This window comes from Rhinolophus sinicus, chromosome 14 (genome assembly GCF_057876585.1).
Source record: "Rhinolophus sinicus isolate RSI-liver-muscle chromosome 14, RSI-T2T, whole genome shotgun sequence".
NCBI lineage: Eukaryota > Metazoa > Chordata > Mammalia > Chiroptera > Rhinolophidae > Rhinolophus > Rhinolophus sinicus.
The window spans coordinates 145,460,688-145,482,684 of NC_142514.1; the positions used below are offsets into that span (position 1 = coordinate 145,460,688).

General features: G+C 41.8%; 2 protein-coding genes across 7 annotated transcripts in view; one reads left to right on the forward strand and one right to left on the reverse strand.

The window, feature by feature from the left end:
• Nucleotides 1–4,847, forward strand: part of TUB (TUB bipartite transcription factor) — a 63,013-nt gene extending 58,166 nt beyond the window's left edge. The window contains 1 exon segment of the mRNA XM_074335943.2: nucleotides 353–4,847. Coding sequence (XP_074192044.1) covers nucleotides 353–486 — 134 coding nt within the window. The 3' untranslated portion in view covers nucleotides 487–4,847.
• A 1,745-nt stretch (nucleotides 4,848–6,592) lies between these two features.
• RIC3 (RIC3 acetylcholine receptor chaperone) overlaps nucleotides 6,593–21,997 on the reverse strand; it is a 43,452-nt gene continuing 28,047 nt past the window's right edge. For 3 of the 6 annotated variants that reach the window (XM_019728365.3, XM_074335946.2, XM_074335947.2), the window contains 2 exons: nucleotides 21,267–21,415; nucleotides 6,593–9,741 (listed from right to left, as the gene is read on the reverse strand). In XM_019728365.3, the coding sequence (XP_019583924.3) occupies nucleotides 9,308–9,741; nucleotides 21,267–21,415 (583 nt within the window). In that variant the 3' untranslated portion in view covers nucleotides 6,593–9,307. The remainder of the gene's footprint in view (nucleotides 9,742–21,266; nucleotides 21,416–21,997) is intronic. The other 3 variants (XM_019728386.3, XM_074335944.2, XM_019728382.3) reach the window with 3 other exon arrangements.

Sequence of the window (21,997 nt, forward strand, 5' to 3'; positions counted from 1 at the left end):
CAGAGGCCAGAGCTTAAGGACACGGGTTATATGGCTTAGGTTAGATGTAAAGAACTTTCTAACCATAAAGACTGGGGGGCCCTGATCCGAGATTCTGTACACTCAGCGGAGTCTCGGGTGGGACGGCCCTGGGAATGGACTTTCTCCTTCCCCGTCTCCTGGTATCTGTATGCAACTTTCTTTCTCTGTTGCCATCTGCTCCCTGTCCTGTCCTCCTCCCAATTGGTCTGTCTTCCCTCCTTTGGGATCCCCTTGGTGTCGGCTTCTCGCTCCCTCTCCCTTGTGACTTGGGTGTGTGTCCTTCCCCATCCCCACCGTCCTTACTCTGCCTCTCTGTCGCGCCTGGCTCCAGCGGACTACATCGTGATGCAGTTTGGCCGTGTAGCGGAAGATGTATTCACCATGGATTACAACTACCCGCTGTGTGCGCTGCAGGCTTTTGCCATCGCCCTGTCCAGCTTCGACAGCAAGCTGGCCTGCGAATAGAGGCCTCCGCGTGCCCTGCGGTGTCGCCCAGCTGGAGTGGAGCCGCCTGCCTGCGGAGACAGCCCTGCCTCCCCTGTGTACATAGGCCTCCTGCCAGATGGACCTTGGGCTCTCACTGGGTTCCCGGCCTGGCCCACTGGGAACGTCCTCTGCCCGCTGTGTGGAGGCAGAGGAGCGCAGTGTGTGTGAGGGGACCAGAGTGCAATCCTTCTGTGCCCCTAGAGCAACACATACCCCCACTCGGGTTAGCATCGTGCTGCGGTCATGTTTGCCAAGCTGGGCGGCCTCTTCAGCTGGGAAGGCAGGAAGGGGTGCAGAAGGAGAGGAGCACAATGCAGGGCTGCTGTGGCCCAGCCATCCACTCAGCCCAGGAGTCAGGTGACAGGAAGGGGCACACGGAGCATGTGTCTCAGGCATCAGCTTCACACAGCAAAGGGCTTGGTAGCCAAGCATGGCCCTTACGACGGCAGAAAGTCCCGATTTCAGAAGGCCTCACCCAGGCCCGGCAGAGCTGCAGGGCTTGGGCAGGACGTCAGGATTGCAGGGGCCTGGCTCTGGGAATGGGCTGGTGGCCTGGGTTCTGGCTCATCTGATTTCTCTAGGTTTTCTCTGTGTGCAGAGGCACGAGGAGGCCGGCCCTCAAGGCCAGATGTGTTCAGAGGATGGGGCCTGCAGGACACAGGCTGAGTACAGGAGGTGCATGGAACAGGCTCCCTGGATCAGGGCTGTCCTGGGAGCCCTGTCAACTGTCCCAGGAAACAAGAGCAGGCCCCGGGCCACCAGCCCCCTGCGACACACACAGGTAGGCGGCCTGAGGCTCTTGCTGGTAAACTGAGGTGCTCGCGCCTGTGCTTCAGCTCCCACTGCGTCAGCTTAGCTCGTGGCTGCTGAGGGCTTTGTGTGGTTCTTCGTGGGTAGAAATGCGACAGGGTGAGGAGAGCAGGGAATAGTTCAGAATCATAATAGATGAGAGGGGGCAGGACCCTTAGAGATCAACTAGTACAATTCTGTCACTGTAGGCAAATCACTCAGAAAATGGTACTTGCCCTGGGTCACCTGGCTAGCTGGTGGCAGAGTTCAGAACTTCAGCTCACAGGATTTCTTTGTTCCTACCATCCCCTAAGAAACCGCTCTCCGCAGCCTTCCTGGGGTCCACTCCACATGCCCTCACCCTTTTGTCTGACTCCAGAGACTTAGTCAAGTCAGAGTTGATGTGTGAAATTGAAATCATTTCAGGAGATTGGCCAGTTTCCTGCTGAAAGCCGTCATGTCCGACTGAACAGGACTGGCTCCCGCAGAGCAGGCCTAGGGAGGCCGCTGCCCGGTTCTGTGTCTGCGTGACAGGTGGGGTGTGCGTGTTCGGGGCTGGGCCCGATTGCCCCTCCACTGCCACGCTTCTCCTTGGACTGCACCGTCTGCCCTGACGGCTTGGGGACTCTCGTCTCCTGCCTTTTTGTCATTGACCCTGGCAGAAGCTACTTGCCCAGATGGAGGTCAGAAATCAGTGCTTAGCAAGCGGGAGTCGTTCCTCACTTCAGAGTAGGTGTGTTTGGAAAGGCTACATAGAAATAGATTTTAAAAAATAAAGCCACACTTGAAGCATGTTAGTGAGGCTCGGTAGTGAGGTTAAGGAGTTGTGACGTAAGTAACGTGCTCTCGTTTCCTCGTAATCTACGTCTTCCGAGTAGCGTGCGTAAAGCAAGGCATACCTGTTCTAGCACGGCTCTGCCCACACCTTGGCCATAGGTCTCTGACCCCTCCAATGACCTAGTTTTTGTCAGCACCGTCTGGTTCTAGACAGCGCTTTACTTGGGGCCATTCTGAGGGCACCAGAACTCTGTACTGGGCTGGGCCGCTTCCCGGGACACACTGTGGTGCCACCTTCCTTTCCGTAGTCCCCGTTTGGCTCTTTCTTTTCTGACTTTGAGAAGAGACCTGCTGACATTTGGGATGATAGAAACTAGATGATCTCTAAAGTCTGGTCAAGCTGTTTGTCTGTCTGTGATTTTGAGGTAGAACAGGCTGGTTTGCGATGCTGGTGCGAGTGCAGCTCCTGGTGGCAGAGTGGAAATCAGAAGCACAGTGGAAAACTGTCCTCTGCTTTCTCCTCTTGTACACGACAGGGGTTGGCTGGATATTTTGGTGGCTCGGGAATGTGGGCCGAGTGTGCCAACCTGGCTGTGGAGAAGGGTCACTCAGCAACAAAACTCTGTTGGGCAGTGAGTGACAAGAGCAGTTGAGTCAACTGCTCGAGACACGAGCTGTGTTCTTGTGACCCCATTCCTGGTGATGCTGGTTTTTCTTGACCACTGGCCTCATAGTCATGGGCCCAATGATTCAAAGCTGCCAGGGCCTCTGGAGACCACCTGGGTCTTGCCCTTTACGCCCTCTATCCAGATGCCCCTTGGTTGGACAGGGAGCTCGATGATGGAATGAACCGTTCCTAAGGGTGTTGAGCAGCTGAGACCTTAGGCAGCTCTTCTGTGACTGCTCCTGGCTCTGTAACTCCTCCTGGGGCCACACCCCAAAACTACACAATCTGCCCCAAAACAGTTCTTCTGCAGAGTGGTGAAGCTCATGTCCCCAACGTTTCTTTCCTTTTGGCTCCAAGGTGCTCTGTGTCTGTCTGTGTCTCCGTGTCTGTGTGTATTTGGGGAAAAGGGCAATCTGCAAATAATCAACTGAGATTTCTTATGCTATTTCTAAGAATGAACAGGAAAGGAATAAGGATGTAGTGTACCTGGGGATTTTGTTCAATTCTCTTTGATAAGAAAGTGTACCTGGGAAAGTATCAGCTCTTTCTCCCAAGGTTCTGATTGGGAGGACACCATCTAAGAAAGTTGTTTTTCAGTTGCCGTTCTGCATTACCTAAAGAAATCAGAGTAATGCATGCATTGCTTTTGGATAAATTTGAACGTATTCTAGTGAATGTGCCTTAAAAATCACGACACTAGTGCAGATGGAGCATAGCGTGCAAGGTACAGACCCACGCCAAGGGCAGGAGTTGGAAGCCAGGGAGCGCGATAATCACAGGCTAGAAGAGAACCTTTGGAGCCCGCCGCCTTCAGTGACAAGAAGGGCAAGAAAATTGTAGAAACGAGTTTTTCTTGGCTTTGTAAATAGCAGGGCATTTACCTCTAAATAAAGTTGCCGTTTATTGAGAGGCAGTTCTAAATTTAACAAGCAACAGTGATGATACCAAACGAAGAGTCCATGCTTTCCTCCCAGTGGGTGTGCAGTGAGGGGAGGTACAGGCTGGCCATGGCCGCGGCTCTGTTACGCAAGCACAATTCCACCTCCCAGATGGAGTCCCTGGTTTTCTCTTATTGCAGTCACACTGGCCTTGCCCTCTCTCGAATTCCTCGCCCCAGTTGTGATAGCCGAGACCTCAGGCTGCCAGGTGGCCCTCAGCACACACTTCTGGACAGCTGAGTGAGTCTGCTCTCCTGCTGTGCCCTGCCCTTAGCCCCTAGGAACAGGCCAAGGGATGGACTCCTGAGTTTATCGGTTACCTGTCCTTTTGTACCTCCAGTTTGCAGTCTTCTGTCATCTCAGGAGAGCGGGGAGAAGCAGAGCTGAAGTACTGGGACAGGCTTGTTTTTTTTAATTTTCCAACCAAGTTGAGAGGCAAATTGGTCGTATAGAAGGCATTCCTGTACTTAGTAACCATGTGACTCAGAGCAAACCATGCAATTTTTCTAGGTCTGTTTTCTCATCTACAAAATGAGGAGCTCGGACTGACTGGCAAAGCTCACAGTAGGAGTCAGTGAATGAAAGTTGATCTTTGCTTTCATCACTACCTTTTCTAGCTCATCACTGTGCCTTTTTTCTTTCCTAAGAAAGATGTCACACCCCTTCCTGTTCGGTTCTACTGTCCCGCCCCTCCCCCCGTCAAGGTCCAGGCAGAGCTGGAGATTAATCCAGAGTTTCCTAGAGAGCACCTTAGAGTGGCTCAGAAAGGGAAGCCTGACTCTGGCCTCTTTAATCCTGTATTTGGTGACAAAGGGGACTTGGTTAGGATGGGTGACACGTTTCTTGCTGGGAACATACATTTAGCCAGTTCTCATAATGCTTAGAATGTGTATGTCTATTTGCACAAGACTGTCTCTTCCTATTTTGGAGTGGTCAGACATTTTATTTTGTTTAAAATTATCTGGAGTTTTAGATGAACTTGCAAAACTGCTTTTAAGTGACTTTTTCAATAAACTCTTTGGTATTCTGGAGCAAATGTATTTATTTATTGGTATGTGCAATGACAAAGTTGGTATTTTCCCATGTTGACGTTATGTATGTTGTAGAACTTAAGTGTTTGTCTAAATACAGACCATATATCAACAAATTAAACTTGAACTGTTTCAACACTACTGTGTCCCTTTTTTCCCTATAAAAGGAGAAAAAACATGTTTCTTACCTAAAAGTTTTTTTCCTACACCATTCATTCCTTCTGTCCTAAGAGCCTCAGGAGTGAGGAGGAGGATGGTGGTAACAGGGGATCACGGCCTGTTTGGAAACAATGACAGGCGGGTCAAAACGGACCTCCCTCGGGCCTGCGCTCTTCAAGTTGAAGGACGGCCAGGACGGCACGCAGAGGCCTGGAAAGCCAGGAAGACTGGTAAGGCCAGGGCCACGGGGATACTGACGAACCAACAACGCATTCTTTCAGTTGGCACAGCCCGCCCTGCAGAGGACCGCTCTAACTGAAAGAATGGGCTGTTGGTTCGCAGTATCCCCATGGGCCTGGCCCTTAGGAACCAACACAGGATCGTAGAGCTGGAAAAGGGGGCAAGGCCCAGGGTAGAAATAACAGAAAGACCCAGCTTCTTGATTCCTGGGGCCCTACCCAGAGCCTAACCTACTTAACAGGACTTGGACATGCTTGGGGATTTTCTTTTCAGCCTGTGGCAGCTCTGACATCAAAGACTAGGGAGCTGCAGCTGTGGCTGGAAGAAGACATGACAGCTAACACTCTGACCCTGAGGGAGACAGAACTCAGGTCACCCAGAGACTGCAGAACCCCGTGTGCTGGGCCACTGCCGGCAGTCAGGGTAACCTCAGAGGGTGGCACAGTGAGTGCTGTCACATGCTATACCCTGGGACAGATACCTTATAAACTGTGTTTCATGTAACCCTAACAGCCTTGCAAGGTGGCTATTATTCCAAATTCATAAATGAAGAAATTGGTCCTCAGAGAAGGAATGATCTAAGAAAAAGGAGAAACTTGTCCTATTTTCTTTGTATAAAAAAATGGGACAGAAAAAAATGAGGAAAGGTTAGGTACATTTTAGAAAGATCTGTATAAAAATGGTCAAGGAAAAGTCAGATACTTCCATGTTTTTCTCTCAATACTGCTGGATAGCTGAAGTACTAGATATTTCTTTGGAATATAAACAGTCTGGGCTTAAGTGTGTGGTAGTAAGTAGGGTTGGTTTGTTTGTTCCCCAGATTTGGCAGTTTTATGTGGCGAAGAGCATTTCCTGCCTGAACCAGCCTGTCTCCTTGAACCACGCCTGAGCCCCAGCAGATGCAGGGTATGACTAAGAAGGAAAGAGGTTTTTGTTGTTTAGTGAGGGGTCAGGTTAGGAAAAATCTTTTAAATAACCGTATGTTCAGAATAGTTGTAGTTTATGCCCATCATTATCCTGGCACAATTATTACGAAAGCTCCCAAGTGTCCCAGTTTGGGCCATCAATTGTCTGATCGCCCAAGCCATAGAAGGTGCAGAGAGTAGGGGCCTCCTGGGCCACCTTCCCTAGAGGCCGAAGGCACCCCCGACCCTTCCTGCCTCCCTGGGCCTAACTCCTGGAGCTCACACATCACTGGTCCCAGAGTTAATGAGGTGCTTTCCTTGTGCCTCTTGTTATAACCAGGAAAGAGATCTCCTGGCTAGGTCACCAGCCTGATTTACCAAGCCTGGTCCCAGGCAATGCAGCGGTTTCCTAGGCCAACTATCTGCCCCTAGAAGGATGACTGCTCTGCCACAGGGACCAAAGGCTGCTGCAGACCTAGTGCCAGGGGACCGATCAAGTTCCCAGCCCACACCAGTGCTGAGACATGAAGAGCATGAGGAAAGAGACACCAGGCACAATAATAAAAACCAATGCCATGATTTTGGTCATCCTGAGTTGTATATTCACATACAATTGTCATTTCTGGAGGATAAAATAATTCTAGACAATGGAAAAAGGACTGTCTAATCTGAAATTATTGAAAAGTACAACAAAATGTCTGAAATATAAATGTATTTCTGCCATATAAATCAACGAAGAGCTCGGGCAGCAAGAGCCATGAGGTCTCAGTACTTCCAGAATGAACTATTTTCATAAGCCCCTTCCCCCCAAAGATTAACATTCAACATAGTTGCTTATGCAACACCATACATAGCAACCTCATCAAAATATGTGAACATCCATGTACTGTCACACCCCACTGCTTTCTCCAACACTACTCTTTGTGCTAAGAATTTCTTCTCTTCCTTGCCCACATGGAGAATTTCTTATCATGCCTGAAGACCCAGTTCCTCTGGAAAGTTTCTTGGAAGTCCTCGGCAAAAATGATCTGTCTCTGTGCTCCTGTAGATTTGGGGCCATACCTCAATTACAACATAAAACTGTACAATAAAAGTAAATCAGCTACCACCTACTGAGTGGTTACCATGAGATAGGACAATGCTGCTTTACAGGCACTGATGCTTTCATTTAATCCTCATAACCACCCTGTGAGACCTGTGCTTTTACTCCCTGCTCTAGAGGTGAGAAAGCCAAGGCTCAGAAGAGTTAAGGAGTTGACGAGATTCTACTACTAGAATAGGGAGGGATGGAATCATGACCGACATTTCTCTGCCTGCAGAATTCACGATCTTGAGCCCTCTTAAAGTTTACACTTCATTAAAAAAATAAATTGGACAAGGCTCTTACATTAAACCTAGTTTTTTAAAGGTAGGAATGGAGCCTTCTGTTCCCACTGCCCAGCTCTGAGCAGTAGCTGCTGAATGAATGAATGAATGAGCCAAAAGGAAACATGTATCTCTAATAAGGGAATCTATCCTAAGGCAGAAAAGAAATTTAAAACAGGGATCCAGGAGTCCCCTTGTAAAGCAGCCCCTAATGGTGAATGAAGGGAAATAACAGAAACCAATTCCTTAAAACAGTGAAGAGCACCTATAACAACTTTTTACCTTTACCATTACGTTACATCTAGATTATTTTCAGTGCATTTTAAACTGCAGCTGTTAAAAGTGAATCAAATGTTCTACACAAAATAGATGCAATCTCCTTTCCACAAACTCAGTCTTGGACTTTTCTCTGTAATTCATTAACTATAAAGAAATGCCTAGTAGTAGCTGACACATCTTCCTACGATCCCACACTTTGATAGCAGTCTGTAGGCTTATATGTGTGATTTAAACTGCACTCCTGTCACCTTCCTCATGCCAGAAACAATGGAACTCTACAGGCTGTATCTAGCTATATAATTTCTTAAATGTTAAGTCTTCCACATTTCATGACTGGGAATGCCCTCAAGAATGTGTCCTCTTTAAACTCAGGTCTTACATGTAACCTGAATTCACTCATCCTTACTAGATAGAAGGTATGGTGCCATCTTGTCTCAAGAAAACACATGACAGATGCTACCTGAGAGACTAAGCCTGTACTTTGGTCAAATTCCTCCCAGTCCTAAGCTACCTCCTCCTCCTCTTCCCTGCTCTCTCAGAAGACGCAGATATCTGAAAATGGAAAAATAAATGTCTCTTCCCCTGGGCACTGCTACTTTGGTTCTCTGCCACACAGTGCAACTTCCCTGTTAGGTTGGCACTTTGTCTGCAAGCTCAGGCCTCATTTCTGTTTCAATTCATGTGGTTGTGAAAACAAACTTCCCAGAGGGCACAGCATTCAGAAACAGCTTCTAGGCCAGGACTGTCCGTAAGAGCCTAGGTTCTCTCCCCGTCCTGGCTCCCTGGGCTTCTGATCACCTCGTGGCAGGACCACCACTCTTGGGCAGGCTTTCCCGAGTCTTAGCAACCCCAAGCCTTGGCTCTGCAGGGAAAGGACTAAAATCTCTACCTAACGCTTCTTCTGGCCACTGAAGACCAGAGGCACACAGGTGCTTCTGGGTTTGGCAGTTCTGTGGAGCAGAACAGGGACAAAGGAAGCTAGAGATCCAGGCCAACATCAGAGCAAAGCAGTCAGTTCCCCAACAGGTCTCCGAGCTGATTTTCAGGTCCGTGGGAATCTTCTCCTCCTCTGCAGAAAAGCGGATCTGAGGCACCAGCGCTCCTAACACGGCCCTCGCTGAGAGGAAGGGCCTTCAGCTCAGACAGCAGTCCTACCCTGCTCTGGTGCCATCATCCCCACAAAAGTGTTCTCTTTGTGAACCTAGGGAACCACTGACCTGCTGAAGGCCCAGAGAATAAGGCAGCTTGGACTCTGAAATCTTCTCTTGCAACCTTAAGTCCTCGCCATGCGTAAGCTGATGTTCGTTCACAGGTAAACCTTCTGTTACTCCTAGCAGAGTCGGACCTCTGCCCTGAGTGGTCCCACCTGGAGTTTTAAGAGATCAAACAAATACTAACTCTCATGGAGGAAAGTCAGGAAGAAAAAAAGTGAAGCTGTCTTGTATTCCTACTAATCTCTATGATGTTTTACAAGGTGACAGTATGTGAGCACCAGGAAGAATACGTGATACCCATGGTCGTGACCTGACTGGCTATGATATTTAAACACAGGGAATGAAGTGCAGGGTACAGGACCAAGGATAGAAATCTGACAGGAGACAAAGGTCACCTTGGGACCAGAGTAACGATACGTCACCAAACTGGATGTTCTCACTCTAAGCCCTGCAGGTTCCGCCTCCTCAGTGTGTCATTTGTATCTGCTTTGTCAGTGCTGGTGCCCTGCCCCTCATCTCTGAAGTCCTGGGGCCACACTTTGGTGGTTTCCTCCTGCTCCCTGTAACTGTCGGCACTGAATCCAGCATTCTCTGCCAAGACAGCGGGATCCTCTTCTTCATGAAGACAGCAGGAACATGTTCCTGGCTCTGGGTCACGTGAGGTAACAGAATTATCTTCCCGGGCTCTGGGGTCAGTGGGCATTTCCCAACCTAAATGGTCAGATTCTTCTTCTTCTAGCACTCCCATTCTTTCAGCTATTTCTTCAGCAGAGGGCTCTTTTGGGTCCGGGTAATCCACCAGGATTGTTTCTTGCCTACGCTTGATGCAATCTGAAAGGTCATAAATTGGATAAGTCTCTTCAGGGTAACCTAGAGAGAAAAGGAGCACAAAGTCTTACAAAGAATGTCTCTTCCAAATAAAGTGTCAGGCTCAAAGAAGCTTCTCAGGCAGCAGCCATCTCATCCCAACAAATCCATTCAAGAAATCTCTCAGATGCCTAACAGTTCTAAGGTTTCACTTGAGTAAATTCGGAGAGGTCTGGCTAACTACCCCAGTGCTCTTTGAAATACAAACCAATTCAGTTGAAAATCCCTTAAGTGCAGGGTGCTTGGGGCAGAGTGTAAGTCTCACACCTCCTGCTTCTGCAGTAGTGAAGATTAAACAGACAACATGAGCCTTCAGTTAAAAAAAGAAAAAAAAAAAAAAAAAAAAAGAAGTACCCAACACCAGATGGAGAGAGCATAGCTCAAGGCTAATGTTTATAATTTCTATGTGGAACCATTTCCAAATCTTCGGGGGTCAGGGATGGGCGTGGGGAAAAGAAATCTAAGCTCTTTGAAAAATACACCACAAAGCTGTCTACTAATCAAAACAGTTGAAATGGCTTGTAAGTATCAGAAACAGAGCGCTTTCGCAAGACATGCCAAGACCCCCAAGGACAAGCACTGCATTTTCAGACAGAATTTCCATTGTTGGCTTCTTCATCTTCATAAAATGGAACAAAAGAAAACAATACACTGGTAAACAAAGTAAGTACTACTGGTACTGAATCCCAGCTATGATAAGAGAAAACGCTGCCAAATTAAAGAACGAAATGAAATAAATCTGTGTCAGCCACGCCTCGCCTGCGCAGCAGATGGCCGCGGGGAGCTCATATGCCAGTGCTGGCAACCGCAGCCGTGCTCACTGCACAATGTGGAAAGCCGGAGAATTCCAAATCCATTTGTACATTATGATAATCTGCAAATTCAACTCTTAATGTAAACCACTTTTTGCCTACAGATTCTGAAAGCCGTGGTCTTTTTTGGTGCAGTAGAGAGTATGGAGACATAGTTTTACATTTACTGGTTTTTTTTTCTAATTATAAAAGTCATACAGTCTCATTGTAGAAAATTTGAAAAATACAAGTTTTAAAAAGAAAACAAATCATCTAAGATCCCACCACTGATAATAATTTGTTGTATTACTTCTGGCCTTCCTATCATATATAAGTATGTATTTCTCTTTTTTTAAGAAAGAAGGCTTGTACTGCGTATAAAATGTTGTACCCTGACTTTTTTCACTCAACATTATATATCATGAGCATTTCTTAATGTCATCAGGCATTTTAAAGTTGGCTGTAAAATAAATATCCCATTACACAGCTACATAATTGATATGATTTACCATGCCTCTTGCGTAAGATATTCTTTCCAATTTTCCCTTATTATAAGTAACATAGCAGTTAAGATCTTTGAATATAAATCCATGTCTACTTTCCTATTTCTTTAAGATACACTTCTAGAAATATGAAAAACAGACCAAAGGAAATGAACATTTTCGAAGCCTTGTCACCCTAATAAACTTTAATTTTTTTAAAAAAAAGCCCTTCTTTAAAAAAAAAAAATTCTACCAAATTACTTTCCAAAACAATGGTGTAAATTTTTAGTCCTACTAGTGATGCAAAGAATTGTCCATCTTATCACATTGTCACTATCACTGATAGCAGTATGGTAAGAATCTTGGCCAAAGCAGTCTTGATTTCCGGTCTTACCTTACTGCGGATGGAATGCTAGGTAACATGGAGCTTAGCTACCTAAGGTCCTCACCGCCTCCGTGGTCAACAGCAGGGGCTGCGGAAGCCTACTTGCTACTTAGCTTCCAGCCACTAAACACTTAAGTCCATTTTCCGGCATGTTCCTGCCTTCTTCCCACACCAAGAACAAAGCTTACCTTTAGACTTCCATGCCTATCTGCTTTGGCTTAAGATGGGGAGGCTTGCTGAGGAAAATTAAATAGTAACTCACACAACTGCTGAGGTAGTCCATATCAGCTAATATTACTGGTTACTCAAGAGCTTCATGAAAAATATGAGCAAGCAAAAAACCTCAGTGGTCCTATGAGGAAATCAGCAGTTTAAAACAGGGGAACCCATCTAAGCAAACTATGTAAAGAGCCCCTAAAAAACAGTCAATGCAGGAAACAAGAGCTAATGTCAGTCAACTTAAAATGGATATTACCAGTAATATTCAGGATATTGTACCAATAAAACCAATCAGGCTTCAATATAAAAAATGGAGCAAACAGCAAATAAGAAAGAGCTATTAGAAAGTCGTAATTACAAAATACATTTAAGCTTAATAGAGGAAGAAAATAGCAGATAGAAATGGACATGGCTAAAAAACAAATTACTGTATCAGAGTCCAGGTTGAGGAATTCTCCTAGGACAGAGATAAACATGACCAAGAAATATAATAGAAATTATGAGAAAAAAGATAAGCTGTGTAGAAGACTGATCCAGGATATCCAATCTTAGAATTACTGGAATTCTAGAATAAGAAGGCAGATTAAGTTAAATGGAAGCAACAACCAAAGAAATTATAAAAGAACACACCCTTGAGCTAAAGACTTCAGATGCAAAAGACTCACTAAATGCTAGGTAAAAACACTACAAAAAAATCCACGCAATCATACATACTCAGACATATGTCAATGAACCTGCCCAAATTCAAATTTTAAGTATTAAAAAGAATACGAATTTCCAGACAGAAAACAAATTAGCTAACTAAAAACAACTTGCTTATTAAGAAAAAGAATCAGACTGGGATAAAATTTCTCATTTTCAACATCAAATGAAAGTAGAGAATGAAGTAATGTTTTCAGACTTAAAAATCATATGATTATATAATTTTATATCCAGCCAAACAATTATTTGCAAAAAGATTAAAAAATGACACATACAGATATTCAAGTACTCTATATGGGGGGAAGGTAATTAAGGAAGTATTCTGACAAATACAAAAATTAATCAAATATTTAAAGTCACGAAAGATACTGTATACAAGAAAGTGGTGAAACATAAGTAAGAATTATCAATGTAAAATAAGTAATTGTTGATAATGTGGTTAGAAATTTAATGCCATTGTTAAACACTTAAATCAGAAAAGGCTAATATCTTTAAAAGTTGTTATCACTTGTAGCTAAAATTCCACAACACCTAAGAGGTAGGTAGAAAATAAATGTGATAAGGATTTTACTGTATTTGGGAACAAGGTTATATAACGAACATTTACAATTTGGAGGAAAAATGGAATTCCAATTTTCATATTGATTACCAGTGAGATTGAAATACTTCATATATTTTGTAGCCAGCTGCATTGTTTTTCTTTTGTGCACTGCTTATACAAGAAGATAATCACTTTTCTAAATTAGTTATAGAATTTTTCATACATTAAAGATAACTTTTCAGTCATATTTGTTACAAATATTTTTCCAATATAGTGTTGGCTTTTAAACTTTGTGATATTCTCTGATCTACACAAGGTAAAACTTTTGTTTATTCAAGCTATACTATCTTTTCCCTTATAGTTTTCTGAGTTGCTTTAAAAAAAATTATTCTTTTTATTTTGAAATAATTGTAGTCGTACGAAATAATACAGAAATCCTCTGTAACCTTTACCCAGTTTCTCCCAATGGTGACATCTTGCAAAACTCTTACCACAATATCACGCCCAGGGTACGAGGTCTGACAATTAAGTTTGCGAACAATGTTGCTAATCTTTTTTGATGTCAGAGGGATCATTCATTATGAATTTGTACCAAGTGGACAAACAGTTGAACCAAGTTTACTATTTGGAAGTGCTGAAAAAGCTGTGTGAAAAAGTTAGACGACCTGAACTTTTCGCCAACAATTCATGGCTCTTGCATCACCATAATGCACCAGCTCACACAGCACTGTCTATGAGGGAGTTTTTAGCCAGTAAACAAATAACTGTATTGGAACACCCTCCCTACTCATCTGATCTGGCCCCCGATGACTTCTTTCTTTACCCAAAGATAAAGGAAATACTGAAACAAAGACATTTTGATGACATTTAGGACATCAAGGGTAATACGACAACAGCTCCGATGGCCATTCCAGAAAAAGAGTTCCAAAATTGCTTTGAAGGGTGAACTAGGTGCTGGCGTTGGCACATAGCTTCCCAAGGGGAGTACTTCGAAGGTGATCATAGTAAAATTCAGCAATGAGGTATGTAGCACTTTTTCTAGGATGAGTTCGCGAATGTAATTGTCAGACCTTCATTATATATTGATAGAGTCAATATACAAAATAATTCTATCACCACAAGGATCCCTTATGTTGCCCTTTTATAACTACACCTACTCCTTCCTGCCCCCATCCCCTCCTTAACCTCTGGCAACTATTCTGTTCACCGTTTCTGTAATATTACTATTTCAAGAATGTTATATAAATAGAATCACACAGTATGTAACCTTTTGGAATAAGTTTCTTTTTTCACTCAGCATAATTATCTGGAAATCCATCCAGGTTACTGAATGTATCAACAGTCCATTGCTGTTTATTGCTAAGTAGTACACCACGATAGCTATCGATGCACCACAGTTTAACCATTCACCTGCTAAGAATGTCTGGGTTGTTTCCAGTTTTGGGCTACTACAAATAAAGCTGCTATAAACATTCAGGTACAACTTTTATGTGAACACATGTCTTCATTTTTCTGGGATAAATGCCCAGGAGTGCAATTGCTAGGTTGTATAGTAGTTGCATGTTGTTTTTCAGGAAACTACCAAAATGTTTTCCAGAGTGGGTGTACTAAATATTTTACATACAACAAGTAATGTATGAGTGAATCTAGCTTCTCCACATCCTCGTCAGCATTTGGTGTTCTTATTCTTTATTTTAGCCATTCGATAGGTGTGTTGTGGTACCTCCCTGTGACTTTAATTTGCATTTCCTTAGTGGTTAATGATGTTGAACATCATCTCATGTGCTTATTTGCCTTCTCTATATCCTCTTTGGTGAAATGTATGTTTATATATTATTCCCATTTCCTAACTGGATTGTTTATTTTTTACTGTTTTTGAGAGTTACTTACATATTCTAACATGTCTTTTCTCGGATATATGGTTTGAAAATATTTTCTCCCACTGTGCAGCTTGTCTTTTCATTATCTTAACAGGATCTTTTGCAGAGTAAAAGTTTTTAATTTTGATAAGTCCAGTTTATCAATTTGTCTTTATATGAATTGTGTTTCTGATGCCAAATCAAAAGCACTCTTTGCTTAATCCTAGATCCCGAAGATTTTCTATATATTTCTAAAAGGTTTATAGCTTTATAATTTGCATTTATGTCTGTGATCCATTTTTAATTTTTGTGTAACATGTCGAACTTAGGTTGAGGTTTATTTATTTGCTATGGATGTCCAATTGCTCCGGCACCATTTATTAAAAAGGCTATCTTTCCTCCAATGAATTGCTTTTGCACCTCTGTAAAAAATCAGTTGTGCAATTTGTGTGGGTCTACTTCTGGGTTCCCTGTTCTGTTCCTTTTATGTATGTGTCTATTTCTGTACCAATGTCACATGGTCTTGATGACCTTAGCTATAGAATCAGGTAGATTGATTCCTCCCACTTTTTCTTTTCTAAAATTATTTAGCTATTCTATTTTCTGTCTCGCCATATACATTTTAGCAATCTTGTCTGTATCTACAAAAAATCTTGCTGAGGTTATGACAGGGATTGTATTTGTTTGTCGATTTGGGAAGTGCTGACATTTGTACTAACTTGAGTCTTCCAATCTATGGACATAATATGTCTTCTCATTTAGTTAGGTCTTCTTTCATTTCTTTCATCAGTATTGTATAGTTTTCAGCCCAGAAGTCCAGCACATTTTCTGTTAAATTTACACCTAAATCTTTTTTTTTGAATGATAAAAAATTAATTTTGATGTCAAATTTTTAATTTGATGTCAATGTGTTCATTGCTAAGATACAGAAATACAATTGATTTTTGTATGTTTATCTTGTACCCTACAACCCTGCTGAACTCACTTGTTAGTTCTAGGAGTTTTTAAAATAGATTCCTCAGGGTTTTCTACATATGCAATCATGGAATCTGTAAATAGGGGCAGTATTATTCCTTCTTTTTTAATCTGTATGCTTCCTCCCCTCCTTTATTTGCCTTACTGTACTACCTCGAACTACGCTGAGTAAGAGAAGTCATCCTTGCCTGTTCTCAACCTTAGGGGAAAAGCATTCATCTTTCACCATTAAGTGCAATGTTAGCTGTAGGTTTCTATAGATTCTTTTTTGTCAAGTTGAGGAAATTCCTATTTTTCTGAGAGTTTTTACTATGAATGGATTTTGCATTGCTTTTATGCTCAAAAAGTCCCATCCTGCTAAAGAGCCAGTACATATTTGCAACAATTTTTTCTAGTTTTTAAGGTTCTTCTCCATCCTTAACTATTTAGTGTATCTGGAATCATTATGCTGTATGTGCAGGCTCATATTTCTGCTCTGGCAATAATGGAAGCATGGAGACTCCTTCCATTAAACAACTAGAAAACCAAACAAAGAATATGAAGCACCAATTTTCAAACATTACATAATAGGTAGTGTAGCATGATCCCTGACAAAAGGTAAACAGAGCCCAGTGGTTTCACTGAGTTGGGAAGACAGATGAGAGTTGAGGGAGGCCAGGGCAGCTAGAATTTACGGGGAAGAAGACTAGAAAGAAAGGAGCTTCATAGAGCGAGAGCTCCAGAGATCTTCAGAGGGAACTCTTCATGTGTTTAGCTGAGCTCTCATCTGTGCATATATGGGAAAGAATTATCCAAGGCCAAGAAAATAACTACTGAAAGCATTAGACCTAAAAATCACTGGAGCTCACACATAGCTGAGAATAGCTCACGTCCCCAGTAGCCAGGTTGGAAAGACCTTGTGGAGAATTAGACAGACTCCTGAGAAGGGTACTGCCTTACTTGGGGAGCTAACTTAGCCACAGAGTAAAGGCTGCTCTGGACTCACCTTAACAAATTTTAGAAACAAGCCTTTAAGGGAACCAACTGATTTCTGGTAACTTAACTGTGTGACAGAAAGAAGTCCAACACTTTTTAAAGCACTAAAGCAAAAGCCAGCATCCAACAATGTAAAATTTGCAACACCCATCATCCAATCAAAATTGACCAGGCATGCAAAAAGCACAGGAAATTAGGACTCATAACAAGGGAAAACAATGATCACCAGAAACACACCAAAAAAGGACACAGATGATAAGAGCAGCAGCCAAGATTATTAAGAAGCTGTTATAAATGTGCCTCATATGTTTAAGAATGTAGAAGAAAATATGAATATATGAGAGAAATAAGATATGAAAAAGATGGAAGGAGACTAGGCTTTGGGTGGCGAACACACAGTGAAATACACAAATACCATATTATAAAGCTGTATACTTGAAATTTACATAATGTTAATAACCAATATTACCCAATAAACTGAACTATAAATGGCAAAAAAAATTGAAAATGAAAAAATACAGAGCAGAAGCTTAATAAATTTGGTTTCATTCAGTAACTGATAGACGTGAATAGAAAAAAATAACAGCCATGACTACTTTCCTGCAATCTATTTTATCTTATACATTTTCTCCAATGAGCATATATAATTTTTAATTAAATGTTAAATTATTTATTGAATGTATAGAAACTAGATTTAAATTAAGATCCTACGACAAAACATATTAAATAAAACTTATGCTGTAAGTAAATAAATAAATAAATAAATAAGTAAATCTGAAGACAGAGCAAGAAAATAAATTCAAAGACAGAGCAAGAAAAATTACGCAAAATTAAGCATGGCATGAAAAAACTGGAAAAAAGAATAGACTGTACATGACACGTGGGGCAATATCAAAGGTCTAACATATGCACAACTGGAGAAACAGGAGGACAGAAAGAGATCACGGCCAAATATAATGAAATAATGGCCAAAAAAACCAGATTGAGAATCTAAGTGTCCATCTTGAGAAACGAAGGGGAAAAAAATGGCAAATTAAACCCAAAGTAAGCAAAAGGAAGGAAATAGTAAAGAACAGAAATCAATGAAATAGGAAACAAAAATAAACAATGAAACCAAAATATTGTTCTTTAAAAAGATCAACAAAGTTGATACACCTCTGGCCAGTCTGATTAGTGAAAAAATTTAGAGAAAGAACAAATTACCAGTCAGTATGAGGAATAGAACAGGGTTCATCCTTACAGATCTTAGATACATTAAATAGATAATAAGAGAATAGTATGAACTTTATATTAATAGTAAATTTGGATGAAATATGTAAATTCCTTGAAATATACAACTATCAAAGCTCAATAAAAAAGAAACAGATAACTTGAATTGCACTATATCTGCTAAAGGAATTCAATTCATAGTTATGTACGTCTTCCCACAAAGAAAACTCCAGGCCCACCCACATGGTGTCACTGGAGAATTCCATCTAACATTTAAGGAAAAAATAATAGCAATTTTATACAAATTTTTCCATAAAACAGAAGAAACATATCCCAATGCATTTTATGAGGCCAGCATTACCCTGAAATCAAAACCAAAGAGATTACAGGAAAGGAGAATCACAGACTAATAAACACAGAAATAAAAAATCCTTAGCAAGTTGAATCTAGCCATATATAACATCATGACAAAGCAGAATTTATCCCAGGAACGTAACGTTGTCTAAACATTAAAAAATCAGTGTAATTCACTATATTAACAAAGTGAGACAGAAAAATTATACTATCTCAGTTGATCAACAAAAATTCGGGGCCGGCCTAGTGGCTCAGGTGGTTGAAGCGCCGCTCCTAATGCCGAGGTTGCCAGTTCGATTCCCACATGGGCCAGTGAGCTGCGCCCTCTACAGCTAAGATTGTGAACAATAGCTCTCCCTGGAGCTGGGCTGCCATGAGCTGCTGCAGGCTGCCGTGAGCCGCTGCAGGCTGCCGTGAGCCGCTGCAGGCTGCCGTGAGCCGCTGCAGGCTGCCGTGAGCCGCTGCAGGCTGCCGTGAGCCGCTGCAGGCTGCTGAGTGCTACGGCAGGCTGCTGTGCTGCTGTGCTGCTGTGCTGCTGTGCTGCTGTGGGCTACCAAGTGCTGCATGAGCAGCCGGTGGCCAGCGTTGAGTGGCTGGCAGCCAGCAAGAGCTGCCATGAGCTGCTGTGAGCTGCAGACTGACGACTGGTGACCGACAGCCTCAGCCATTGGAGCGCAAGGCTCATAATACCAGCAAGGGCCGGGGAGCTGTGTCCTACACAACTAGACTGAGAAACAGCGGCTTGAACCAGAGTGGGGTGGGGGGAGGCGGAAGAAAGGGGAAAAAAATCAATACCCCTTCATGATTAAAAACTCTCAGCAAAGTAAGACTAGAAGGAAGTTTCTTCAACCTGAAAAAGAACATCCATAAAAACCCAATAGCTCACATCACACTAATAGAGAATACGTGAATGCTTTCCCCTTAACATCAGGAAAGTAAGGATGTCTGCTCTCACCACTTCTATTCAGCCTTGTGCCAGAATTTCTCACTGGTGCAATAAGGCAAGAAAAATAAATAAAAGATATATACATTGGAAAGGAAGACATAAAACTGTATTCATAAAACTGTATTCATAATTTAATTGTCTATGTAGAAAATTCTATGAAATTTAATCCTAAGAAAATTTTTTTTAAAAAGCTACCAGAACTAACTGTGTTTAGGAAAGTTGCAGGATGCAAGGTCAGAATACAAAAATAAGTTGTATTTCTATTTAGTAGCAATAAGCAATTAAATATTTTGAAGTATCACGATATTATCAAAAGCATAAACTACTAAGGATAAATTTACAAAACATATGCAAGACCTACACACTGAAAACTACGAAACACTGCTGAGAAACTAAAGATCCAAATAAATGGTGGGATATAAAAGGTTCATGGATTGGAAGATTCAATATTGTTATGATGCCAATTCTTCAAAATTGATCTAAAGATTCAATGTAATGTCAATCAATCCTCTCTGTCTTTTTTGTAGAAACTGATACACTGATTCTAAATTTATATAAAAATATGAAGGGCCTAGAATAAGCAAAATAATTTTGAAATAAAAGGGAAAAAAAACCAAAGTTGAAGAACTTGTGCTACCCTGATTTCAAGACTTAATATAGACACTGTGATATTGGCGTAAGTATAGACACATAGCTCAATGAAACAGAACAGAAAATCCAGAATACACCCATACATACATGGTCAGTTGATTTAAAACCAACATGCCAAGATAATTAAATGTGACAAAATAAGATGGAACAATTAAATATCAATATGAAAAAAAAGTTAATGTCTGCCCTGACACCTCACACCATACATAAAAACTAATCAAAATGGATCATAGGCCTAAATGTAAGAGCTAAAACCGTAACATTATCTGGAAGAAAACACAGGCGGTTAGACAAAGCTTGGGTTAGGCAAAGATTTCTTAAACACACAAAAGTGTGAATCATGAGAAAAAAAGAATAAACTGAACTTTATCAAAATAAAAAAACTTCTGTTCTTTGAAAGATGCTGCTAAGAAAATAAAAAGGCAAGCCACAGACAAGTAGAAAATATTTGCAAAATACATAACTTATAAAGAACTTATATCCAGAATATATAAATAACTCTTACAGCTCAATAAGAACACAAGCAACCCAATTAAAAATTTGGCAAAGAATGTGAACAGACACTTCACCAAAGATACACAGATGGCAAATAAACACATGAAAAAATGTTCAACATTATTAGTCATTGGGGAAATGCAAATTAGAGTAACAATTGAGATACTACTACTACTATACACTCACTAGAATGGCTAAAGTTAGAAAGACTGGCACTGCCTAATGTTACCAAGCATATGGAATAACTACAATTCCCATACATTGCTGGCAGGAAGGCAAAATGGCGGAGCCACTTTGGGAAGCCAGTTGACTGTTTCTAATACAGTTGAACATACACTTACCGTAAAACCCAGAAATCTCATTCCTAGGTGTATACCCCCCACCCCCCCAAATACAAATATATGTCCAAAGACTTATATGCAAAAGTTCATAGTAGCTTGATTCATAATAGCTTAAAGCTGGAAACAATCCAAATGTTCCTAAATTGGCAAATGGAAAAACAAATCACGGTATATCTATACTATAGAATATGACTCAGCAGTAAAAAAATAAAGTGCTGATATACTCAACGCCTGAGACTCAAAAGCATTATGCTAACTCAAAGAAACCAGAAACAAAAAAGCATGTGCAGTATGACCTACTTATATAGAAAAGGTAAAATGACAGGGACAGACAACAGTTCAGTAGCTGCCATGGACAGAAGGAGGGAATTAGCTGCAAAGGGGGAGGGAACGTTCTGAGATGATGGAAATCTTCTATATCACGATTGTGGTGTAATTATACAACTCTATACATCTGTCAAAACTCATCCATTTATACACTGAAAATTGGTGAATTTTACTGTATATACATTACACTTCAGTAATAAAGCTGATTTTTTAAAAATCTGCAAGATCCCTTTTCAGGACAGAGAGCTAACAAATGAATGAGAAGACACTGTTTACCTTCCCAGTCCTCCATGTAAGGGGCCTCCTCAGCTTCTTTCTCTGGAGTGGATCTGTCAATGAATTGTCCTTCTTTCATGACTCTGGTGATTTCTCGGAGCTGATGCAGCAACTGTTTTTCTTGGTCAGAAGTCACAGTCTGTGCTCTGCTTAGAAATACCAGACAATCCATCCATTTAGTGGTAAATACTCTTAGGCAATGAACATAAACATCACTATGATCTGCCTGGATCCTGGAACAGGAAGTTCAACAGCAGCAGCAAATTGCTCTAGGAATTGAACGTGGAACAGCACAGTTGGCAACTAGACATGTTAATTCAATGTTCTGATTTTATAAATGGGAAAACTAAGGCCCAGAATAGGTCACGTGATTGCCTAAAGGTCCCACAATGAGTTAATGTCAACACTCCGATCAATCCCACAGATCTCAGCTTTCATTCAGTTCAGTGTTCTTTCAGTATACCTCACTGCTCTGATTCAGTAATCTCCAAGCAATTTCACTGTTACTTAATATTACTCCATTTACTACAAGCTGCTTTTCTTTTCTTTTTTTTTTTTTTTTTAAGATTTTATTGGGGAAGGGTAACAGGACTTTATTGGGGAACAGTGTGTACTTCCAGGACTCCCCCCCCCCCCCCAAATCAAATCTTAGTTGTGGAGGGCGCAGCTCAGCTCCAGGTCCAGTTGCCGTTGACTCGAGGAATTGAACTGGCATGAACTGGCAACCTTGT